The 24,954-nt window shown below is 42.4% G+C and overlaps 1 protein-coding gene across 2 annotated transcripts in view; it reads right to left on the reverse strand.

Moving 5' to 3' along the window:
* The window catches only part of PHAF1 (phagophore assembly factor 1), a 49,034-nt gene that overhangs the window by 4,818 nt on the left and 19,262 nt on the right, over positions 1 to 24,954 (reverse strand). For both annotated transcript variants that reach the window (XM_072117598.1, XM_072117599.1), the window contains exons 6-16: positions 24,129 to 24,208; positions 23,942 to 24,036; positions 23,705 to 23,802; positions 23,505 to 23,617; positions 20,807 to 20,940; positions 19,882 to 19,965; positions 17,781 to 17,863; positions 10,228 to 10,271; positions 10,084 to 10,127; positions 8,422 to 8,480; positions 6,736 to 6,808 (exon numbers count right to left, since the gene is read on the reverse strand). In XM_072117598.1, the coding sequence (XP_071973699.1) occupies positions 6,736 to 6,808; positions 8,422 to 8,480; positions 10,084 to 10,127; positions 10,228 to 10,271; positions 17,781 to 17,863; positions 19,882 to 19,965; positions 20,807 to 20,940; positions 23,505 to 23,617; positions 23,705 to 23,802; positions 23,942 to 24,036; positions 24,129 to 24,208 (907 nt within the window). The remainder of the gene's footprint in view (positions 1 to 6,735; positions 6,809 to 8,421; positions 8,481 to 10,083; positions 10,128 to 10,227; positions 10,272 to 17,780; positions 17,864 to 19,881; positions 19,966 to 20,806; positions 20,941 to 23,504; positions 23,618 to 23,704; positions 23,803 to 23,941; positions 24,037 to 24,128; positions 24,209 to 24,954) is intronic.

Genomic DNA, 24,954 nt, shown 5'->3' on the forward strand with positions numbered 1-24,954 from the left:
CAGAACAGGAATACATGCAAAAGATATCTACAATGTTGTATAATTAATGATGCTATAATGTCAAAAAGATAAACTTTACATAAACAATTACGGTAAATACCATGAGTATTGTAAGTAAGAAGAATGCATACGTCAAATTGAAAGGAACACCAATCTGTTATACAGGATAATTTCAGGATTACAATTTTGTCCCTCAAAATTCTGGGAGATTTAGCACTGTTCAGAGTCACAAGGGTGAAACAGTCCTCCGGGGTTGGCTGATGTCCTTTAGTTCATGTACATAATCAAAAGTCTTGGTAGTAGCACCTGGAGGTAGGTTATGATTATGTATTTCTTGATCAGGTCAGCATGACTTTATGCCACTCCAAGTTATTTTTCTGTGTAAAACAATCTCACATAATATAGAAGGACATCATTGTGATCATGTCCCTGTCCTGGATAACAGGTTGGCATCAGCTTGTGAGCCAAAATGCTCAGGACAGAATCCCTTTAAAAATGTGCAATACTCACAAAATTAGACAAAACATAAATATGGAAAATTAGTATTCTTTACTAGGGTCCCATTTCTATCATCAGATTAAGGCTATATTCACACAAATATATGGCGGACGTATATAAGTTTATACATTGCTATGGACTCAAGGCGCCCAACGGGAACAGTACGGTGCCGCACACATGAATGTCCTATCTTCCTACGGAATATAGCGCCGTGCGCCATATATTCCTGTGGAGAGGGGCAGGGGTGAGTGTGAATGTAGCCTTAGGCTGCTTTCATACAGCCACTGCGGGGACGTATATACAGCCCCAAGATTGTGACCTGGATATACATTGCCTTCAGGAAAGTATTTAGCCATCTTGAACTTATTTACCTCATTTCAGGCATCAAACAGAAAGATATAAGATTGTAGTATTTTGGTGGAGAATCAACAAGTGGAACACAATTGTGAAGTAGAACAAAATTTATTGGAGTTTTTAACCGGTTAAGGACCGGGCCCTTTCCTGTTTTTTCATGTCCATTTTTCACTCCCCACCTTCAAAAATCTAAAACTTTTTTATTTTTACACGTAAAGAGCTGTGTGATGGCTTGTTTTCTGCGTAACAAATTGCACTTCATAATGATGGTATTAAATATTTCATGCCATGTACTCGGAAGCGGGAAAAAAATTCCAAATGCAATGAAAATGGTGAAAAAACACATTTGCGCCATTTTCTTGTGGGCTTGGATATTACGTCTTTCACTGAGCGCCCCAAATGACATGTCTACTTTATTCTTTGGGTTGGTACGATTAAGGGGATACCAAATTTGTATAGGTTTTATAATGTTTTCATACATTTACAAAAATTAAAACCTGTACAAAAAATTTTTTTTTGATTTTGCCAACTTCTGGCGCTAATAACTTTTTTATACTTTGGTGTACGGAGCTGTGGGTGGTGTCATTTTTTGCGAAATTTGATAATATTTTCAGTGATATCATTTTTAGGACTGTACGACCTTTTGATCACTTTTTATAGATTTTTTTAGATTTTTCAAAATGGCAAAAAAGTGCCATTTTCGACTTTGGGCGCTATTTTCCGTTACGGGGTTAAGCGCATTGAAAAACCGTTATCATATTTTGATAGATCGGGCATTTTCGGACGCGTCGATACCTGATGTGTTTATGATTTTTACTGTTTATTTATATTTATGTCAGTTCTAGGGAAAGGGGGGTGATTTGAAATTTTAGGTTTTTTTATTATAATTTTTTTTTTTAAACTTTTTTTTATTTTTATTTATACTATTTTTCAGACTCCCTAGGGTACTCTAACCCTAGGTTGTCAGATCGATCCTATCATATACTGCCATACTACAGTATGGCAGTATATGGGGATTTTCTTCCTCATTCATTACAATGTAATGAAGGGGTTAAAACGAAATAGCCTCGGGTCTTCGGAAGACCCGAGGCTACCATGGAGACGGATCGCCGCCCCCCGATGACGTCACGGGGAGCGGCGATCCCAGGTAAGATGGCGGCGCCCATGCGCCGCTATCTGTTTGAGGCTGCCGGCAGCTTTGCCGGCAGCCCACGCTGTAAAAACACCCGCGATCGGTGCTAGCACCGATCGCGGATGTTACCGGTAAGCCTTTGCTGCAATATGCAGCAAAGACTTACCGGCTATGAAGAGGGCTCAGCCCGTGACCGGTTAAACTTTTGTAAAAAATAATAAACTGAAAAGTGGGGCATGCAATATTACTCCATCCTATAAAGTTAATACTTTGTAGCGCTGCCTTTTGCTGTGATTACAGCTGCAAGTTGCTTGGGGTATAAGGTCTATCAGTTTTGCACATTGAGAGACTATAATTCTTGCCCATTTTGCCTTGGAAAACAGCTGGATGGTGCATGTTTGTGAACAGCAGTTTTCAGCTCTTTCCACAGATTTTCGATTGGATTCAGGTCTGGACTGTGACTTGGCCATTCTAACACCTGGATACGTTTATTTATAACCCTTCCATTGTATATTTTGCTTTATATCTGGGATCATTGTCTTGTTGGAAGATTAATCTGCATTCCAGTTTCAGGTCTTTTGCAGACTCCAACTGGTTTTTTTCCAGAATGGTCCTGTATTTGTCTCCATCCATCTACCCATCAATTCTAACTATCTTCGCTGTCCCTGCTGAAGAAAAGCCCAAACCATGATGCTGCCACCACCATATGTGACAGTGGGGATGGAGTGTTCTGGGTGATGAGCTGTGTTGCTTTTATGACAAACATATACTTTGGCATTAGTGGCAAAAAGTTTTTTTTTTGGTTTCATCTGATCAGAGCACCTTCTTCCACATGTTTGGTGTCTCCCAGGTGGCTCGTGGCAAACTTTAAACATAATTTTTAAGTGATATCTTTGAGAAATGGCTTTGTTCTTGCCACTCTTCCATAAAGGGCAGATTTGTGCAGTGTACGACTGATTGTTGTCCTATGGACAGACTCTCCCACCTCAGCTGTAGATCTCTGCAGTTCATCCAGAGTGATCATGAGCCTCTTGGCTGCATCTCTGATCTGTCTTCACCTTGTTTGAGGAGACGCCTGGTCTTGGTGTATTTGCAGTGGTCTGATACTCCTTCCGTTTCAAAATGATCGCTTGCACAGTGATCCTTAAGATTTTTAAAGTTTGTGAAATCTTTTTGCATCCAAATCCGGCTATAATTCTACATCATTGGATGCGGGTAGTTCCCGCTCTTTGACGTAGAATTACGTCATGGTGATCGCCGGGCTTAGAAGCGGAGTCTGTGCGATCGCCTCTGCAGTAACAGCCGCGCCTATAGCTATGACCGGGGGATTTATTGTGCATCGCCGCGACCATGGCAACCCTGAGGTCCGATAAGTACCACAGGGCTTCCTTTGGTAGCAGCCTGTTAGGACCATGCTTACAACACGATCTAACAGTGCAGCGGGTCCACCTTTGCAGAATGCATAGGCTGACTGTAATATACTGCAATATATTAGTATTGCAGTATATTACAATGAACAAGTGATCAAATGATGTCCACCCTGGGACAAAATAAAACTGTAAAAAAAAAAATTATTAAAAAAGAATAAAAGTCCCCTGAAGTCACATCCCATGTAAAATTTGTAATATGCAAAATAAAACATGTCAAAACGTCTGTAACAACCCGTACAATAAAATTGTCGCTGAACCCTAAATTTTTATATCTTTATTTTTGAAGCCTAAATGTGAAAAAAGGTAGTAAAGTTCAAGGGGGCCGAATACTTACTTCCCCATAGACACAGTCATCTTGCACGTGCTTCACTATGGAGAGGGGTGGAGCCCTTCTCCTCTACAGCGCACTGCCGTATGCTCGCCCGGGCTATGGCCAGGGGAGCATACATGTGTTTGAAAGGAGCCTAAAGCTGATGTGAAGCCCTTGGAAAAAGACCTTTATATTGGATATTATAAAGAGACTACACACATTACACAGCGCCCCCTATATACACTCACCGGCCACTTTATTAGGTACACCTGTCCAACTGCTCGTTAACACTTAATTTCTAATCAGCCAATCACATGGCGGCATTTAGGCATGTAGACATGGTCAAGACAATCTCCTGCAGTTCAAACCGAGCATCAGTATGGGGAAGAAAGGTGATTTGAGTGCCTTTGAACGTGGCATGGTTGTTGGTGCCAGAAGGGCTGGTCTGAGTATTTCAGAAACTGCTGATCTACTGGGATTTTCACGCACAACCATCTCTAGGGTTTACAGAGAATGGTCCGAAAAAGAAAAAACATCCAGTGAGTGGCAGTTCTGTGGGCGGAAATGCCTTGTTGATGCCAGAGGTCAGAGGAGAATGGGAAGACTGGTTCAAGCTGATAGAAAGGCAACAGTGACTCAAATCACCACCCGTTACAACCAAGGTAGGCAGAAGAGCATCTCTGAACGCACAGTACGTCAAACTTTGAGGCAGATGGGCTACAGCAGCAGAAGACCACACCAGGTGCCACTCCTTTCAGCTAAGAACAGGAAACTGAGGCTACAATTTGCACAAGCTCATCGAAATTGGACAGTAGAAGATTGGAAAAACGTTGCCTGGTCTGATGAGTCCCGATTTCTGGTGCGACATTCGGATAGTAGGGTCAGAATTTGGCGTCAACAATATGAAAGCATGGATCCATCCTGCCTTGTATCAGCGGCTCAGGCTGGTGGTGGTGGTGTCATGGTGTCTTTGGGCCCCTTGGTACAACGCCACAGCCTACCTGAGTATTGTTGCTGACCATGTCCATCCCTTTATGACCACAATGTACCCAACATCTGATGGCTACTTTCAGCAGGATAATGCGCCATGTCATAAAGCTGGAATCATCTCAGACTGGTTTCTTGAACATGACAATGAGTTCACTGTACTCAAATGGCCTCCACAGTCACCAGATCTCAATCCAATAGAGCATCTTTGGGATGTGGTGGAACGGGAGATTCGCATCATGGATGTGCAGCCGACAAATCTGCGGCAACTGTGTGATGCCATCATGTCAATATGGACCAAAATCTCTGAGGAATGGTTCCAGCACCTCGTTGAATCTATGCCAGGAAGAATTGAGGCAGTTCTGAAGGCAAAAGAGGGTCCAACCCGTTACTAGCATGGTGTACCTAATAAAGTGGCCGGTGAATGTATATAGCCAGCTATCCCCCCCCCAGTATACAGCCAGCCTGACCCCCCCACCCCCAAACCATGGGGGTAGAAATTTCATCTCAAAGCGTGGTCTAAGACATTCCCTGAGTCACAGGCAACAACTGTGCAAAATCTGGTGAAAATGCAATAGTGCAGATTCCTTTAGCGGACATACATACACACATACACTCAGCTTTATATATAAGATATATACTACTATAATACTGGCCCCTATGTACAACAATATAACTACTATAATACTGGCCCCTATGTACAGGAATATAACTACTATAATACTACCCCCTATGTACAAGAATATAACTACTATAATACTGCCCCCTATGTACAAGAATATAACTACTATAATACTGTCCCAATGTACAAGAATATAACTACTATAATACTGCTCCTATGTACAAGAATATAACTACTATAATACTGCCCCCTATGTACAAGAATATAACTACTATAATACTGTCCCAATGTACAAGAATATAACTACTATAATACTGCCCCCTATATACAGGAATATAACTACTATAATACTGCTCCCTATGTACAGAAATATAACTACTATAATACTGCCTCCTATGTACAAGAATACAACTACTATACTACTGTCCCAATGTACAAGAATATAACTACTATAATACTGCCCCCTATGTACAAGAATACAACTACTATACTACTGTCCCAATGTACAAGAATATAACTACTATAATACTGCCTCCTATGTACAAGAATACAACTACTATACTACTGTCCCAATGTACAAGAATACAACTACTATAATACTGCCCCCTATGTAGAGGAATATAACTACTATAATACTGGCCCCTATGTACAGCCAGCCAAGCCCCAACGCCCCCCCGCCCCGAGTACATAGTCCGCTATCCCCCCCAATATACAGCCAGCCAGTCCCCCCATATTTACCACCTAGTCCCCCATTACGCAGCCAGCCTGCCCCACCAGCATGCAGCCAGCCTGCCCCACCAGCATGCAGCCAGCCTGCCCCACCAGCATGCAGCCAGCCTGCCCCACCAGCATGCAGCCAGCCTGCATTAAGCACGGAGCTGCGGGGGAGCTTCGGAAAAGTGAGTACATGGTTTATTACTTTTAGAACGGCCCCACCAGTCCAAGACTGGCCCCAGACCAGATGGTCCACCAGGATTTCCCCCGGTGGGTTTTATGGCTAGTCCGCCCCCGACTGCTACAGTGCTGATGTGTAGTCTGTGGTATCGGACCAAAATACAAGTCTGTTTCCACAGGCTTCACACGTTCAGATGAACGTTGGCAGAACCAGTTGTTGTCCAACGTGAATGGAGATAGTCTGACTTTACCCTTGTGGCAGAGGGATAAGGCCAGCTGGATTTAAACAACCTACTTACTAGACATGTCTAGTAGTTGCAACTAGAAGTCTAATGCATTTAAAGTGCACACACAATTGTCCTAGATGAAAGCCAAATTTCACATGGATTTGGTATACTGTTGCACCTTGGTAAACTACCACTAAACATGAAGTTGAGCTGTATTGCAAGCAAGTGAATATATCATTAGGTCTGACGTATTAAACATAAAATAAAGGCAAGTTTGTAACCTCAAAAATCATCCTCTGTAGACCGAAACAAAAAGTTGATCCAAATGGGTTTGTGTTATTTGGCGAGGAAGATCTGAAAAATAAACAAAAATGTAAGTAAGGTTAATAGCTTCAATATATGTACATACAGACAGCATAACTGTATTGTGCCAAAAAAATGAAAAACTTTTTGTAATTACATTGTCACATAAACTTAAAAACTGTAAACTTCATCCAACTCTCATACACTAAACTTTACTGCAACATTCCTTGTTGAAGATGTTACATAAGATTTAAACTTCTTAAGTCCTATGAAGTGCAGTGGTCCTATAAAGATGGCTTGACAGGCTACAGTGGTCTTATTGAGATGGCTTGACAGGCTACAGTGGTCTTATCGAGATGGCTTGTCAGGCTGCCGTGGTCTTATCGAGATGGCTTGTCAGGCTGCAGTGGTCTTATCGAGATGGCTTGTCAGGCTGCAGTGGTCTTATCGAGATGGCTTGTCAGGCTGCAGTGGTCTTATCGAGATGGCTTGTCAGGCTGCAGTGGTCTTATCGAGATGGCTTGTCAGGCTGCAGTGGTCTTATCGAGATGGCTTGTCAGGCTGCAGTGGTCTTATCGAGATGGCTTGTCAGGCTGCAGTGGTCTTATCGAGATGGCTTGTCAGGCTGCAGTGGTCTTATCGAGATGGCTTGTCAGGCTGCAGTGGTCTTATCGAGATGGCTTGTCAGGCTGCAGTGGTCTTATCGAGATGAAATGACAGGCTGCAGTGGTCTTATCGAGATGGCTTGACAGGCTGCAGTGGTCTGATCGAGATGAAATGACAGGCTACAGTGGTCGTATCGAAATGGCTTGACAGGCTACAGTGTTTTTATCGAGATGAAATGACAGGCTGCAGTAGTCTTATCGCAATGAAATTACATGACAGGCTGCAGTGGTTTTATGGAGATGGAATGACAGGCTTACATTCTTCTGGGTGTGATGTGTGGGATATTTTGTCCTTTCATCCAGAAGAGTATTTGTTAGGTCAAAAACTGATGTTGAACGGGGTTCAGGTAAGGTCTGTATGGGCCAGTAAAGTTTGTCCAAATGGAACTCCTTTCAACCATACATTTCTGCACTTTGCCTTGTGTATGGGAAAAGTGATGCAGTAATAGAAAAATGCCTTACCTAATAGTTCCATCAAATTTAGTGGAAGGACAATTTAGCTAAATATCTTTAAGAATTGGGCCTAAGAGGTGTATCACAATACTTTTGCGTATATACCAATGGGAAGTTATCAATAGTTGTGACCAGAATATGCACATGCATCAATTTGTAACTATGTAATGCATGACTGTATGTATGTCTTTGCCTTGCCAGGTATTCATGTTACTGTAACATTTGAGTTTCCCCAAGCTGATTAGTGCAGTTATCAAGTGTCACATTTGGACTGTTGCTGAGGCACCCCACCTCTGCCCTGCCTTCACACAACCATTTCTCAATATCCTTTCAAGCAACATTACGACAATGTTTTGTGCAGTTTCCATGACTATCTCAAAAACATACAAGGAAGAGAAAGTCCCTAAAGTTTTCTTACACTACATTCATCAATCGGCGTGCAGATTTTTAACAAATTTGGAGCAGATTACACCCCAAATCCAACATGTCTAACAAGTGTAAAAATGGAATACAGCTCTTCCTTTGTGTCCATGAGTGATTTTCTACCTGTGAAGGACAACTGGCTTCTCCATAGGGTGCCCCAAATGTTCTTGAATACTGTCCCACTAGAAAAAAAATAATTTGAAATAATTTTAAGAAGGTAGAATTCCTGCTTCATTTGTTAACATTCAATATAATTTCTAACAATCTAAGGCTATACTCACACTGCCGTTGCCTGCCGTTGGCGCTGCTCACCCATGCCCCTCTCCATAGGGATGTATGGCGCAGGGCGCCGTAATACGGGGAAAGATAGGACATGTCCTATCTTTTTCCCGGGTATGGAGCCGCACGTGTGTGCCGTGCGCCCACTGCCATCTATGGGGGACGTATATCGGCCATATTTATACGTCGGCCGTATATGAATATAGCCTAATGCTCAAGAGGCAAGCAGAATTGTCAAACTGTTGCACTAAAAGTAAAAAAGAAATCACAAGTGGTGGAATTGAAAAGCATTGACGTTGCATCAATTTCCCTGTGCAGTCCACATGACAAATCCTCTGTATTCTTTAGGCCAGCAAATCACTGAGATTCCAAATTGATTTAGTTTTGTACTACCTTATTGTACTAGCTTTTGACCACTTTGTATTTTTATGGATCCAGAGATGGTGAAAAAGCAGTGACATACAGACATATAGTCTTACCCCCTCCCCCTTCCATCCCTGTTTACTGAATTGGATAGTTAGTGTCATATTTTAATTCATTGGGTATTTTCAGACTTGTAGATCCCTAATAAGTTTATCATTTTGCTTATTTTCTTCTGTCGGTACTAACCCCGTATTGTATTGTGGTCTATCCTATTTTTGCACGGTAATATTTTTCCTTTGTGCCTTTAATGCTTTATGTAGCATAAATTTTTGGGTACAATAAAATATTATACTATAGCTCATTATTGTTTACATTATAGGCCTGTATTAGGGTATTTGTGCAATTACATGTACATGGGTATATGTGTGCCAGGGTAATGTGCCAAGTCTTTTCCTACAGACAGAATATTATCTGGATTTTATGATGTATTTTTTTTTTAAATGTTTAATAAAGATAATGCAAATTCATTATTAAATGGCGATATGTTGTAATGATTTATAGTCTGCATTGTATTATCTATTACTGCACGGTTGTACAAACATAGTGTTAGCCTGAGTTATGTGTGTGTAGGTTATTTTTCATAAGTGTCCCACAGAAAGGTTGGAGATTAGAATTGAGATTAAATATATTATATTTATTTCTTAGGGTGTTTGAACCCTAAGGGATCTAATCGTCCATCCTTTTGTATTGCAATATATTGTAAAAATAGTGCTACCCTATTACACCCTGCCTCACCCTGACAGGTGTGCTTGAGTAAGAGGCTTTCAGGTGTCATGGTAGATGGGGTTCAGCAACAACATAGAAGTGCTCATCCTCCACCATTGTTTAGATGTCACATCTAGCAGGATAACAGCTATTGGTAGTGTGTATCTGCTGTACAATACTGCAGACACCTGCTGTGCATGTAAAGGACTCCTGGTAAACGCTCTTAAGACACGCTTACTGACTCTGTGGCATTACATTACGGCTTAGGTCAGTAAAGGAATGCACCTTACACGTCAAGAAACAGCCCAAACCTAATAGTCTACAACCCCCTATTAACATTAATTAATATACGTCTACACGTAGTAATCTGTATCTCACCTTGCTGTAGGTGGTGCAGATTTCTGTCTGTGTTTCAGCATTGTCTGTGTCAAGTATAAAAGAAATATAATTTATTGCCATTCTATCATAGACGCTCCAGATATGGAGGCAACAGAAAATAGGTGCGGAAAAACAGAAACTCACCTTTCTTCACTATTAATGGAATCCGGAAATCACAGCGATGATAACTAATAAAAGGAAATTGGGACATGCATTGTAGTTTGCAAGAATATTTGAGTTTGACAAATGATACAGCACACCTAGCCATAGTCATAGCTGGAGAATGCACCTCTATTGCTACTAGATCCATATTACTTTGTATACCTTTATAAATCATATTTGCAAAATTTACAGTCAGCAACTATATGCCTTTACTACAATAAGCTCCACTGCAACAAACAAGCTATCAGATGCTTGAACAATATGGAACAAGTAATGCAAATTGTGTACTGAATACACATATTCGCAGACTTGTCCTATTCGCAGCACACTAATACCTTCACCTGTCATTTTATGCCATAGCACTTATTAACCTATCTCTGTAGTAAAGAAGGAGACAACACTTTATAACAGGCACATCCATGTATACCCTGTACCACTAATGTACGACTGTTGCACAGTCACCCATGGGCATTTAATTTCATACAGTCTTCATTCTTTTACTTTTGCTACAACTATTTGCTTTGGCTGAACAGTAAATTCAATGGCAGGGACGAAGGACCTCTGCAGTTATGAGAGAACATTTAGTTACAACCTCATTTTGGCTTTCCTATTGTTAAAGATATTACACTGGACTCAGACGCCATCTTACATACTGTCGGACATTTTAAAGACTCAGCATTCATTTCATATAACTTTGTGAAGTGATAACTAAAGTTTGGGTTTGGTCACTCAGCACACAAAGGCTTAGTGTTCGCTAGCACCACCTAGTGGAAGGTATCCAGGTGAACACCTGGGAAGTTTCAGTATTTGCATGTAGCCAATAGTATTAGACTCCTTTGTGTGAAATTATCAAATAGTGTTACATTTCCTGGGTGAGAACACCCAATTATAGTGGCTGCTTTCCTAATTACACGCCTTATGTAAAGTACCTTATGATTTTCTATAAATGTCGGTACCTCAATAAATTTATCAGTCTTGTTGCTAACTTCCTGCAAGGACAGGTCTTGTCTTTTCATTCAAGTTAGTCACATTCCAGCGCTGGACACAGACTCATTTAATTTGAAAGTCACCTTACAATGATTAGGGGTTTGAGCCCCAGATATAAAATCTATAAGAAATGGCGTCCCATTGGGTTGGGCATACTTTTATGGACATCTAGCCATCGAGGTGACCTCCGCAAGAGTCCAGGCGGCCAGTGACCAGAACTGACAATGAGCGCTCGTCGGGGTAAGTCAAGTCTATTTTTGTCTACCTTGACTGTAGTTCTGTTTCACTGGCTGAAAGGGACTGGGTAAGGTCATCTCCTTGTGTGATATTATGTACTTTGCCTTATATGTCCATATATAATAGTATGTTCACTTTATGTGATAAAGGATCTCTTGTAAGGTGATTGATTGACAGAGACTGGACGTGCATATGTATGTTGTAGAGAAAGGTCTGCAGTGCCCTCTTGTGGATTGTTGAGATAGTTCAGAAAGTTTGTGATGGTGGAGATTTTTGTTCATGTAAGCGCGGATAGAATCTGGAAGTTTGCAGAGACAAATTCTGGCCAAATTTACGTATCATTCCTTCGGGATTGATGCGGCCCCGTGATGCAGAAAGGACAGAGGCAGGAAGGACACTGACGGGAATTTTACAGTTGAGCGTAATCTCCTTGATTTCTGAAATATTGTGTGAAGGTCTCTAATTTGTACTTACTGATAGTTAGCGGGGTAGTCTGGAGCTGTATGTACGGAGGATATCTATAGCCTTTGAACAAAATCAGGTATTCCACAGATTCCACAAAATGGGTAGTGAGCAAAGTAAGACTGTAGCTGGACACTGCAGACCTAAAAAGGCGACTGACATAGTGTCACACAGGAAAGGTAAAGAGTGGGTAAAAGGAAGTTATGAGGTATTGAAGTTTTTGTGTATGTTAGATGATCCCCTGAGTGTGCAAAGGTGGGAGACAGCACTTGATGAAAATGATGGCTGGCTCAAAGACAAAAAGTGGCACACCCAGGCAGAAGGTTGTTTTGATGTAAGTAGAGAGTTAATGACAAAGGAAAGTGGATGGGGTTGATTACTGGAGACTTAGACCAGTGACTACGGACGGACCAGAACAGAGGGACAGGAATCCTAGAGAGTGCCCATTAAAAAAAAAAAAAAAAAAAAAAAAAAAAAAAAAATCTTTTGGAATGCAGACCAGCACCCTCTTAGACTCCACCCCCGTATCTGGGGGTTAGAGAAGATGACACGCCCTACCATTTTTCAGTGGCGGCCATCTTAAGACAGTATATTCTTTTCAAGTCCCTGAAAGTTAATTGCCTATAACTCTACACTGTAGGCTGGTTGTAGGATAGCAGCAGCTTCACCCTTGAGGCGTCCTGGCGGACGTTTGAAATAAACGCCGGCAGGTGAACATTTTCACTAATTTCAAACGTTTGCTATGGGTCTTGAGTGTGCAACGCTGTTTGTTTATTTTATTTTTAAACTTATTTGATTCTGATAATTGCAGAAAAATTACTAGAAAAAGTGTTGCAATGTCTCTGGTACCTGCTTTCTGGAGTTGGAAGAGTTAATCAGGGAGATCTCTGTGCAGCTGTGCCGCTGGGCTTTGTCTTATCTTGTCTTATGTGTGTCTGTGAGAAGTGGCCTTGAAGCACACAGAAAGCATCTGTGTTGAGTGGGGGAGACAGAGCTGACAGCCTAAAAGACGTAGAGGAATTTGCTTGTGATAAGAATACAAAAAGACAGTATGATGTGACGTCCTCCTGTGTACCCCACGAGCAGACTAAGCAAGAACAAGCCCCTAACTGTATTACAGAGCCTATGACTGACTTTTGTTCCTTTTTGATTAAAAACCAACACATTTGTACCTGACTTCTGTTTGAGACTTGGAGTCTGGCCAGAATTTTATAGAGAGCACAGAACACTGAACTAGAGATGGTTGAGAGAATTCTATATGTCTAGATGAGATAAAGCGGAGACCGGTGTTAGCAGAAAGCCAGGAAGAACAGAGACTAGTTTCACAGACCGCGCCAAAAAGAGACTGAGAGAAAGCTGGGTTGCGCCGACAGCCAGACTCAAGTGGGCGTTACAGGGAGGAGACATTACTGAAGTGACTTCTCACACTCTAGGAAACGTAGACGGCCCCAACAGGGCGGGACAAGGGAGGTGGTAACGGACAAGGATGTCAGCGAGAACAGTCCCCCTCTTCTGAAAGCCCCCCCAAATAGAGTTAGTGCCTTTCATTGTAGAACTCTTCCCTGTTGGCAAATGTCCTCCTCTCTGTGCCCCTACATGAAGATTTCCAGTACCTATTTGCCTTTACCAGTGTAGTATTCCAGTATACCTGGTGCAGATTCCCACAAGGGGGGTAAAACTCCCCCAGCCAGTACTCCATACTACACGGCCCTATAGGGAGTAGACTGGCAGACTAGCCCCTTACTGGATGTTCTCCTCATCAGTATGCGGAGGCCCTACTGTTTTTGTTTGCCAGGATGCATTTATTGACCTTATGTGTTTTCTGTTCCAGAAGGGTTGCAAAGTTTCCTGAGACAAACTCCGGTACTGCCAGGAGAAGGTGGTCTTCCTAGGCCACTGATTCTCAGCCACAGGCAAACACCAGAAAGAAGGCTGGCAGTCCAGAATGTGCCCCTGCCCCGAGGCCCTAAGCCTCTTCACATGTTTCTAGGACTGGCCAGTTCCTTCAGGCCTGGGATAAGGTCTGCCTCAAGCCTGATGTTGCCCCTTGATAATTGAATTGCCTCTTCTCCATTTGCTCTTAGTCAGGAGGCAATTGATGCATTCTATAGCCTTAAGCTGAGAAATCCTGTCTGCCCCAGCCCTAGGCACATCCCACTGGATCAAACTTTTGTTTTATTTTTGCACTGAGTATCTAGGCCACGCCACAGGTGTCCTAGCCCAGGAATGTGGTGGCCTCCCCAGTGGCCCACTATTAGACCCGGTTAGACTCAGTCGTGAGGGGAGCCCCTCATGTGTCAGTAGCTGCAGCAGCGAGGCCAGTGAGCTGATCCTAGATCACTCAGTTACAGTGCAAACGCCATATACCTTGCACAGTGTCCTCACCCAAGTACAGCCAAAGCATCTGAGCAAAGGCCAGACAGCTCAGACTCCAGTGTGCACTCCTGATCCCCCGTCACACTGATAAGGTGCACAGCTCTGAATCCTTCATTCTATCGCCAGTCTTTCAGGATTCAGAGAGGGGGGAGAGAAGGGTGATTAACCCAGATGTTGAGTTTTTTTCTCATAGATGGCTCCAGGTCTGCAGGAGAAGACAGACGGTTCTACACTGGATATACAGTGGTCAGTGGTGCACATGAGGTAGTACAAGCAGAACCACTCCCTCCACACAGGTCAGCGCAGGAGGTGAAGTGATGGCACTCAGGGAAGCGCTACAGCTGGTGGAAGGTAAAAGGGCGAACATCTATACTGAAGGTATAGTTCTGGGGTCTAAACACGACTATGAACCCATATGGAAGGCTAGAGATTTCCTCACCTCTGCAGGGAACCCCTTTAAGCATGGCACGCTGGTTATAGAGCTCATGGATGCTCTCTTACTTCCACAAGAGGTGAGGATAGTAAAACTAAAAGCACACACAATTTGGTAACTCCACAAGCCAAGGGCAAGGATGTGGATGACGGGATGGCGAAGGCAGCTGCACAGATGGAGCCCGGAGACTGTCCTGAAGTCTCAGCGGTGAGTTCTGAGTTGGAAAGTTTGATCCACAGGTGTTCCAGTCCCTGGTGGCCCGAGAGTCATCAGAAGTGAAGGGAGTGTGGAGGAAAGCTGGAGCCTAGATGCCGATGGGACCTGGATGCTGGGAGAGAGGGTGTGCCTGCCCAGAGCCCTGCACCCGACAGTAAGTCAAGTAGCCCACGAACACACACATATCCAAAATGGCCATGCTAGTGCTCATAAACCATCAGTGGTTTGCCCGGGCATTACTACCCCTGTCACTAGACTAGTGAAAGCCTTTATAGTTTGTGCCTGCCACAACCCGGGTAAGGTGGTAAAGACCCCACAGAAGGTGACACCCAAGCTGCTGTATCCCTTCCAGAGACTGCAGATGGATTTTATCCAGCTACCAAAAAGTGGTACGTAGGAGTACGTGCTTGTGTGCATTGATCTCTTTCCAGGGTGGCCAGAAGCTTCTCCCATGACCAAGGCTACTGCCAGAGCCGCAGCCAAGAAGTTGGTGAGTGAGATTTTTCTGCAGGTTTGGACTTCCAGAGACCATAGAGTCCGGTCACAGAACCCACTTCACTGGACAGGTAAAAAACCTAAAGCCGTGTCCCTCCTGGGTGTAGAAGAGGCCCTGCACACCCCTTCCCGAATTAGTTGTGGGTTTGAGAGAATAAATGGCACTCTTAAGTTAGAGATCCGGGAGGCCATGGAAGTAACAGGGAAACCATGGCCCGAGTGCTTTCCTGCTGCCCACCATTCAGTTAGGACCACACCCACCAGAAAGATGGGATTGTCCCCTTTGAAGTACTTTTTGGCTGTGCACCCAGACAAGGCCCCTACTTCCCATAGACCCTATAGCTGATGGCAGGAAACCAGGTGGAACATGCCACACAGTTGAGCCAGGCCTTGGAAAAGGGCCGCAAAAGTGTTTCTGATTCCTTTTTCAGATCCAGACAGAGACCTCAGGACGCATAACCTGAAGCCTGGAGACTACGTGGTGGTAAAGAGACGCACCAGAGAGACAGTCTGGAGCCTCGCAACGACGGTCCTTTCCAAGTCCTGCTGACCAGTGCCACGTCTGTGAAGCTAGAGGGAAGTCAGCACGCTTCCCACACTTACTGTTGCAAACTTACTTATTCTTCTTGCTAGCTGGTCTCTTCTGAGTGACTGTATGCTCAGGGACACCCCAACCATGACTATCACTGTATCTATAGGGCTGACCAGCATGCCCTCAGGGTAGGAGACTTTACCTACGGTTGGTGCAACAAGACAATGACCTTCTATAACACTGACAGCACAGGTAACCCTGTATTAGCAGTGTCTGATGTGTACAGGATTTGTGGGGATAGGAGAGTCAGGTCAGACCTAGAGGCTGGGAAGGTGAGTGTACGGTGATAACACTTGTGCATTCCTTCCTCGTGATCCCCAGGGATAAGGTTAATCAGACACATAAGAAAAGGTAGAGAATCCCAAAGGATTCTGGAGGTCTGAGAGAGAAGCGCCTAGATGACAACGTTTATATGGATACAGTGGGAGCACCAAGGGGGGTCCCAGATGAGTACAAGGCCCACAATCAGATATGGGCAGGTCTAGAGTCCATTATTCCCGAGATAGCTATGAGTAAAGATGTTGGTTGGGTTAACTGGTTTTATTGTAATCAACAGAGATTTATGAATTATATCCGAGATGCTTCCCAGAACCGCATGGCTTTGGACATGATCCTTGCTGAGAAGGGAGGAGTCTGTAAGATGGTGGGAGTGGCTTGTCGCATATACATCCCAGATGACATCGCCCCCTATGGATCCATTACCCATGCTCGTGAAAAGATTGAAGGACTGTCCAGGGAACTCGAGAGAAACTCTGGGGTGGACACTTTGTCCTTCACTTTGTAGTTGGGGGATTGGAAGGGTTTCCTTTAAGTGGGGGTGATATTGGGGATTGTGATTTTGCTCTCGTCACTTATTGCGTGTTGTGTGGTCCCCCTCATCAAGTCCACCATGTCCCAGATGGCCATCCAGGTGGTAAGAACCACGACAGGAGAAGTGCCCGGAGCGGAGGATACCATCTTGTTGAAGAACCAGCCTGTTAATAAACCCATAAACTATGGAAACACAATTATGTAATTTGAGTGTGCAGGCTTGTAAACCCCCGAGTGACTGGCCTTCAGGGGATCTGGTGAAGAGTTAACAAAGTCCAGCAGGTAAGGGCTTAGCCTACCTGTATGTACCTGGAGTTTGAGGAGGTCACTCAGGACAGAGTTACAGGCCAGCAAAGCTCAAAAGGGGGGAAATGTTAAAGATATTACACTGGACTCAGACGCCATCTTACATACTGTCGGACATTTTAAAGACTCAGCATTCATTTCATATAACTTTGTGAAGTGATAACTAAAGTTTGGGTTTGGTCACTCAGCACACAAAGGCTTAGTGTTCGCTAGCACCAGCTAGTGGAAGGTATCCAGGTGAACACCTGGGAAGTTTCAGTATTTGCATGTAGCCAATAGTATTAGACTCCTTTGTGTGAAATTATCAAATAGTGTTACATTTCCTGGGTGAGAACACCCAATTATAGTGGCTGCTTTCCTAATTACACGCCTTATGTAAAGTACCTTATGATTTTCTATAAATGTCGGTACCTCAATAAATTTATCAGTCTTGTTGCTAACTTCCTGCAAGGACAGGTCTTGTCTTTTCATTCAAGTTAGTCACATTCCAGCGCTGGACACAGACTCATTTAATTTGAAAGTCACCTTACAATGATTAGGGGTTTGAGCCCCAGATATAAAATCTATAAGACTATTCTTTAAAACAAGAGATCATGTGACATTTCTAAAACATTTACTTACATGTTAAAATTGTAATGTCCTGGATAATTAGTGTGCAATACAAACTTCTTGGCCCTGTGTGTATTTGCATCAAATAAAATATCCTGGAAACATCAGACGAGGGTAAGGATTAAAAAACAAATGGTAAAAACATGTAAAGCATGATAAACATCATCATGTCCGTTTTAGTAACTATTTCCATTCCACAGCACACTACAATTATTAAGTACAATTTCAAAAACATCAACAGCACTGCATAAGGCCCATGCCCTCCTGGGTCACAAACAAGTGAACACGATCTGTTAAAGGCGGCCCATCTATCCAATGCATGGGCAGGTGCATGAGCCCATAGAAAGAAAAGGGGTTATGTGATAACCCCTAAAAAACAACAGCTTGCACACAGCCAAAAACATATATATGAGGCCTAACCCTGTGGTTCCTAATGGAGCTTTAGCAAACACATGCCTGCATGAAGAATACACATTACCTATTTAAATGTAGTGCATAAAACTAAAATAAAAACCATCTATAATCATGTACAAGTATGCAGTTTGTTATTTCTATAAGCATAAAGAAAACCTAGCATTTGATTTGATGCATTATGAAGCAGACATACCTTGAGAATGCTGTAGCTACACTGATGCAGTATCATATCTTGTTTAATCCCTGTGCTGAGTGGTTTTGCTGAAAAAACAATTATAAAATTATGATAATGAAGCTCTGTCGCTTTTGTGCCTGGGCTCCATGCTTTTCCTCTCACATTAGTTATACACTGCACCAGAGAATGATGTAATCACTGTGTTATCCCTGAGAGGCAGAAGTAATCAATTGCTGCACCATCCCCCAGCTACTGTGTATGAGTGATCGAGCACAGGTTGATTAGTTCTGTCTGCACAGTTCAGAAATCTCCGTGTGTAATGCATTTATGTAGGCATCCAGCTTTCTAGAGGTCCTGAATTTAATAATTGTTTTTTCAGTAAAACCACTCAGTGATTAAACAAGATTTGTTTCTGCATGACTGTAGCTACAGCATTCTCAAGATACATTTGGTTCATAATGCATGAAATCAAATGGTAGTTTATAAACCCCGCTTAAACCCCAATAAGCATGGTCCATAGGACACTGGCAAAATTTACCTGGAACCCTTATAAAAAACAATGCTTTACAATTGAGAACACATGGAAGTTCCTATTTTATCTTAAGTAATTGGGGGACATTTGTCATACAATATCATATGACACTAATGGCGAACCTATGTCATGAGTGCAAGAGGTGGCAATCAGAGCTCTCTCTGTGGGGACCCAAGCCATCGATCCAGCACAGGCTTTACCAGACAGGACTCTGGTGAAATCTTGCTGCCGTATTATCTTTGGAGGTCCTCCTGCTGGCCCCATGTTTTTCCCCATACAGGCGTACCCTGTAGAGAAATATAACGATAGTCCAAATTTACCCTTCTCTCAACTGTATTGTTGTCCTCAAATTTGTGGCAGAACATGTAACAGTTACTTTCTGCTCTAAATGCTGTGTTGGCCCTATGTAATAAATAAGTGGGGTTTGGTTGCAGTTTGGGGACTTGGTCTCTAAAAGTTTCGCCATCACTGTCATATGATAAAATCACCACATCTCCAACACACCAGATATAACTCTGCTGCATCCCCCTCCATGCCCACTTGGTGTAAAGGTGGAAATAATCTCAATTACTGGCAGTCAAGCACTGATAAATCTCCCCCTCTGAATATCCTTGGACAGAGCCAGCGTAGCTTCAGCAGCTTAAATACTTCAGTACTCAGGATTGCATGCATGCTGTTGTCATTTCTCACAATCCAGTGTCTCTCCTAACTCACAGGTTTTCCCTATTTCCCAACTGTACTTCCCAATGCGGCGTCTGAAATAGACTTTTCTTTCTCAGCAACAGAAAGTATATTTAAAAAAACTATTTTATAAAGACAGCCTCTACCACCTACTGAAATGAATGGAAAGCCGATATGGTATACCTATGGTGTTGTATGTTGGAAGCTATACAAAGATCTGAACAGGAATGTTTTATACACGACTCTTTACCAACAAGTCTGGGAATATAGATGGTCTCTTGGTAATATTTGGTTCAGGCACAAATACTCACCACTCCCAGGGTAAAATAGTTATAGAAATAATCATTGCACTTTGCGGGGACCTGTTTGTGGGGGGATGGGGAATGAATCTTCATCTGAAAATATAAAAGGAAATAAAGAGTTACAGGCAAAACCAAAAGATTAAACAATTCATTTTGGCAATAAAATGGGTTGCATGTCAAGATTTGTTTTTTAGTTGGGTCAGCTTTAAAGAATAATTCACCCTGTGAGGTGAAAGTAAAACCTCCTAGAACTTACTGCTGGATAGGCAGCCAACAAATGTATTTTCAAACTACAAAATGAGAACAAATCATGGTGCCAAACAGTTCACAGCGCTGACTGCTAGACATGCATTACTGCAAAATGAAAAGTATTTAACATGAAGTAAGGACAGGGATGAAACATAACAAAAATATAAGTTTTAAAATAATAATAATTATATACACAAACCACAATAACAAATAAAACAAAACAAAAAAATACTGTACACATATCCTCACAAGTCAATAGCCCACATTCATTAAAGCGACACCAGTTTTTTTGCACTAGAAAGAACATACAAACTGCTTTTGCATGTATTAAAAGTGACTAATTTCCCATTATTTAATCTTTTCGGGGTAAGATACCAGCTAATGCAAGTTTATTCCCCCTATCTAGAAATAATAGGGGAAAGTGGATAAGGCCAGATCCCTCACTTTATTTCTACGCTATTAAAATATGCCCAATTTGGAGATACTGAACGAAAGTCCTATTTGGAAGAGCAAATCAGGCTTTCATTTGCTCAAACCATTTAAATAGCTTCCCTTCATTATAGTGCTGCCGATATTAATATTCCCCCTTGCACCCAGCTTTTCAATGATGTCAGCGGCACTACATGCCAGTGCCACATTTTATCAGCATGTCAATAACACTATGTCTACAAGAAAATGGACTTACTTTATCCTCAGACTTGTAGAAGACTTTGTGTGGAGCACCGAGTATGCTCAATACATCCTGACAGGAATCTCCAAAATACACACATCGTTCAGACATTCGTGTCTTTGCTTCAGCCATCACTCCAGGACCACAGCCTATAGAGACATGGAAAGACAACACTCAGAAAATGCTGACACAGAGTGTTCAAAGCACTTTACAGTAAGGTATCTCCATCCTGTGTTGGAAGACGCTCGCCTTCAGAACGTTAAAATAGTAAAATAAAGGCATTTTAAACCCCTTAGGACCAGGCCATTGATCTAAGGTCCTTTAGCCTCCTAACATTAGGAAACTGTACACGTGATATAACGGGAAATATGCAAATACGTTTACCAAGGCGGCAAATGGAAAACAATGTCTCCTTTTGCCATTTTGAAAGTCAGCCCCCTTAACACCAAGCATGACCTACAAGAAGTCTAATAACATTATGTGGGATTAAGCCAAACCAGAATATATATTCCAGACTCCCAGCTGTAGACAGCACTGTTCCGACCACGTTGGGTCTCTTCATTACAGAGTAGGAAACTGGTTTGGCTAAATGAGAGGCTATTGACTAGGGTCAGGAAGTAGGTGTTCTCCTTATGGAGAGTTTGCCAATTAAGGCCTCCATGTACTTAGCTCTTATGTACAACGGTGTGGGTGGGCTAGTTTTCTGTGTAACAGATTATCCTTCCTGGTATTTCATTGTCCGAGCTGTGTAATGGAAAGCTGGGTTGGTCCGATCACAGGCATACCAAGTTTATATATAGGTTTCACTGGTTTTTAAAACTTTTTAAAAAGTTAAAACCTTTAGTACAATTTTTTTCCCCATTTTGCCTTTTTCGGAGACTAATAACTTTTTCATACAAGGCTAATTTTTCATTGCTCAAATCATTGCTACCATTTTGGGGACTATACGACTTTTTGATCACTTTTTATTCCAAATTTAATGTGTTGTAAAATAACGAAAAAGTTGCAATTCTAACATTTGATCACTACCGTATTTTCTGTTACATGTTAGCCACCAGGAGTAACAGGTTTTATATTTTGATAGATTGGGACTTTTAGGATGCATCAATACCATGTAACATGTTTATGGTTGTATTTGTTTATTTTACATGCGTTTTAGGGAAAGGGGAGTGAATTGAATTTTTACATTTTAAACATTTTTAAAACTTTGGTTAAATGTTTTTTTTCAAATTGTTTATTTACTATTATTTAATTTTTTAAGGTCCCTTAGTGTGTGAACACTTTATGCTTGATCGCTCAATAATATGCAATACAACTGCATTGCAATATATTGTGAAAATCCAGCTCCTATGTTACAGCCTGCCTCTGGTGTTAATTGGCAGACATAGGAGCCTCCTAGAGGCTCTCAGCTTTTATGGTAACCAATCAGTAACCCCTGATGATGTAGTAGGGGGTGCTGATTGGCAGCAATATGGCCACACCCATGTAAAGCTGCTGTTTATGTGTAATGATTGGCTTTGACTATGGCGACTAACGGGTTAACTACCTCAACTATGCAGTTAGCAAATACCTGTCCTGAATGGAGAGGGTTCACCCTGTGAACCTTCTTCGTACCTTAACCTCTTGAGGACATAAATGTACTATGGGCTGTCCTTAAGAGATTAAAGTAAAGGTACTGCATGACATGAGAAAATTACCTTCTTTTCTTTAAAGGGAACATGTCATGAGGAATGTCATTTTTATGAATGAGCCGGCTCTTTGTGCCTGCTCGTTTGCGAACAACCCATCACTAGTATGGAGGAGAGGAAACTCATACAGACAGGCTGCAGCTGCACCACTTCCCCGGGACTCACCACACACTGCTGGCAGGGGGTCAGATAAATGTAAAATAAACTATTATAAACTACTGAAATGATGATTCAGAATGCTGACAAAGGCATTTTTAAAATCAGCAAAGCTTAGGCTACTGTTATCAGCTAAAATGGCATTTGTGGTGACAGGTTCACTTAAAACTTTACCACTCCTGAGTAAAATGTTTCTTACTGGGGGAGATCTATTGTGTGTGGAATTTCAGTTATTATGGAATCTACACTGCCATAGGTGGAAAACTGATCAAACATTACAGCAAGTACAAAGCACTCCTAATCCACTGTCCACCCCAAAAGGCTGCCTAAAGTAGTACTGCTTCTGCTTCGTAGACCACTGACATGCCCAGTCTTGGGGTGGCCTATCTGCAGCGCAATCCCATTTAAGAAATTGGGCAATACCAATCAGAGCCACTACATAATGTATTGCCATGAAATTGATGGGAAGTGAAGTGACTCCAGCTCTCCTCTGAGGACTGCCGTTGCTTTACTGACCAGATGCTAGACAATCACTTCTGTATGTCCTACAATCCCCTAACTTGTGTAATATTGCAACATTTTTTGCAATTTTTTGATTAGGCTGTGATTAATTTATCTAGTTTGATTTGGCTTCACAAAACTAAACAATCACAATTTCCCACCACAAAAGTTATAGTCTAGGTCTAGAAGAACAATAATAGTAGTCTAATACAATCATTACTGTTCAGAGCTTATATTTTACATAACAGTGGTGTATATATGTATTACAAACTGTATATGAAGTTCATGTTCAATGTAAAATTAAATAATTTTTTTCTTTCTATACATTATATATGTGACCTACGTATATTGAATATAACAGAAAATACCTGTGCTGATCAGACGGAGCCTCATTCCTAAAGGTCCAGATGCATCACGAAGAACATCAACACTTTCTGCATACACATTGCCGAGATAGCAGCTCAGGGGCATAGGAGGAGCTCTGTCAGGAAGAATAACAGGTTATAACAAGAAATGTCAACCGAAAAAAAAAAAAGAAAAAAGGCACAAGTCTAAAGTATGTGCTCACTTTGTGTCCTGAAGGCTGTTACCACTGTAAATGTACATGCGCTTCACCATGGCTCCATGTGGTATTTGAATCGATGCAAGTCCATGGGCAAAATTAGGCTTTAAAGCAAAGAAATGTATATGCTTTCACTCTCAATGTAAACAATTATCACAGTAATATTGTAGACCCAGCTCAAGAGTACAAAAATTCTTTAACAGCTCTAAGAACATGGCATAAATTAAGGTATTCAGCTTTTACCTCATATTTGGGGGCTTCTGTCCAAGAATCCAGTTGAAAAGAGAAAGATAACCCACGGAAGTTGAGGTGGAACAGCTGCTCTGCCGAGTTATATACTGAAAAAAACACGAGCAGAGATCACTCTGGCCTTGTCTCCAAATCAAAATCTAATCACATAGCATCACATGAGAGAGACAAGGTATATTACCTCCTGGATGTGTTGCGCCAAAAGACTGATCTATTTGCTCTATAGTAGGAGCTATGGCCTGGGAATTGAAGTGAACCCCACTGAAAAAATAAAAGCAAGGAAAATCATAAATAAAAATTATTTGAGGGGTAAAAAGAAAGGAAAGGGAAGTTAAAAGAGCAAAAAAACTACCGTATTTTCCTGATGATAAGGCGCACCGGACTATAAGGCGCATTATGAATAAAGGCCGGGTACCATGAATAATTTCATATATAAGGCGCAGGGTTAGGAGGAGGTCCGGGGGCGTGGTTTGAAAGCCGAGCAGAGAGGTCACAACCAGCGACTCTCCACAGACCCGGCAACCCGGCAAGAGGTGAGCGGTCACACAGGGAGATGGGGAAGGAGGTCCGTTCAGGTGGAGGAGGGCAGCGAACCCTACTTACATAGGTCCCCGCTACCGGAGACAGCAGATCTCCAGCGGGAACTGCAGACCACGCGGCAGAAGTTGGTTCGCTCTATTGCTTCTGTTGTTCGTGCCGCGAGGTCTGCAGTTCCCGCTGGAGATCTGCTGTCTCCGGTCTCCAGTAGCGGGGACCTATGTAAGTAGGGTCTGCTGCCCTCCTCCAGTCACTGCCAGTCACTGCCCTCCACCATACATAAGGCGCACCGGACTATAAGGCGCATTTTGGATTTCTAAGGAAATCTTAGGTTTTTATGTGCGCCTTATAGTCCGGAAAATACGGTAAACCAGTTACAGGGTTTGGGCCAAGCTGTAAATCCCCCACCCCCCACTGAAGGAGCATACGGCGAAACACTGATTGGGGTGCTGTGGTGGTGGTCGCTCCTG

This window comes from Engystomops pustulosus, chromosome 7, assembly GCF_040894005.1.
Source record: "Engystomops pustulosus chromosome 7, aEngPut4.maternal, whole genome shotgun sequence".
Taxonomy (NCBI): Eukaryota; Metazoa; Chordata; class Amphibia; order Anura; family Leptodactylidae; genus Engystomops; species Engystomops pustulosus.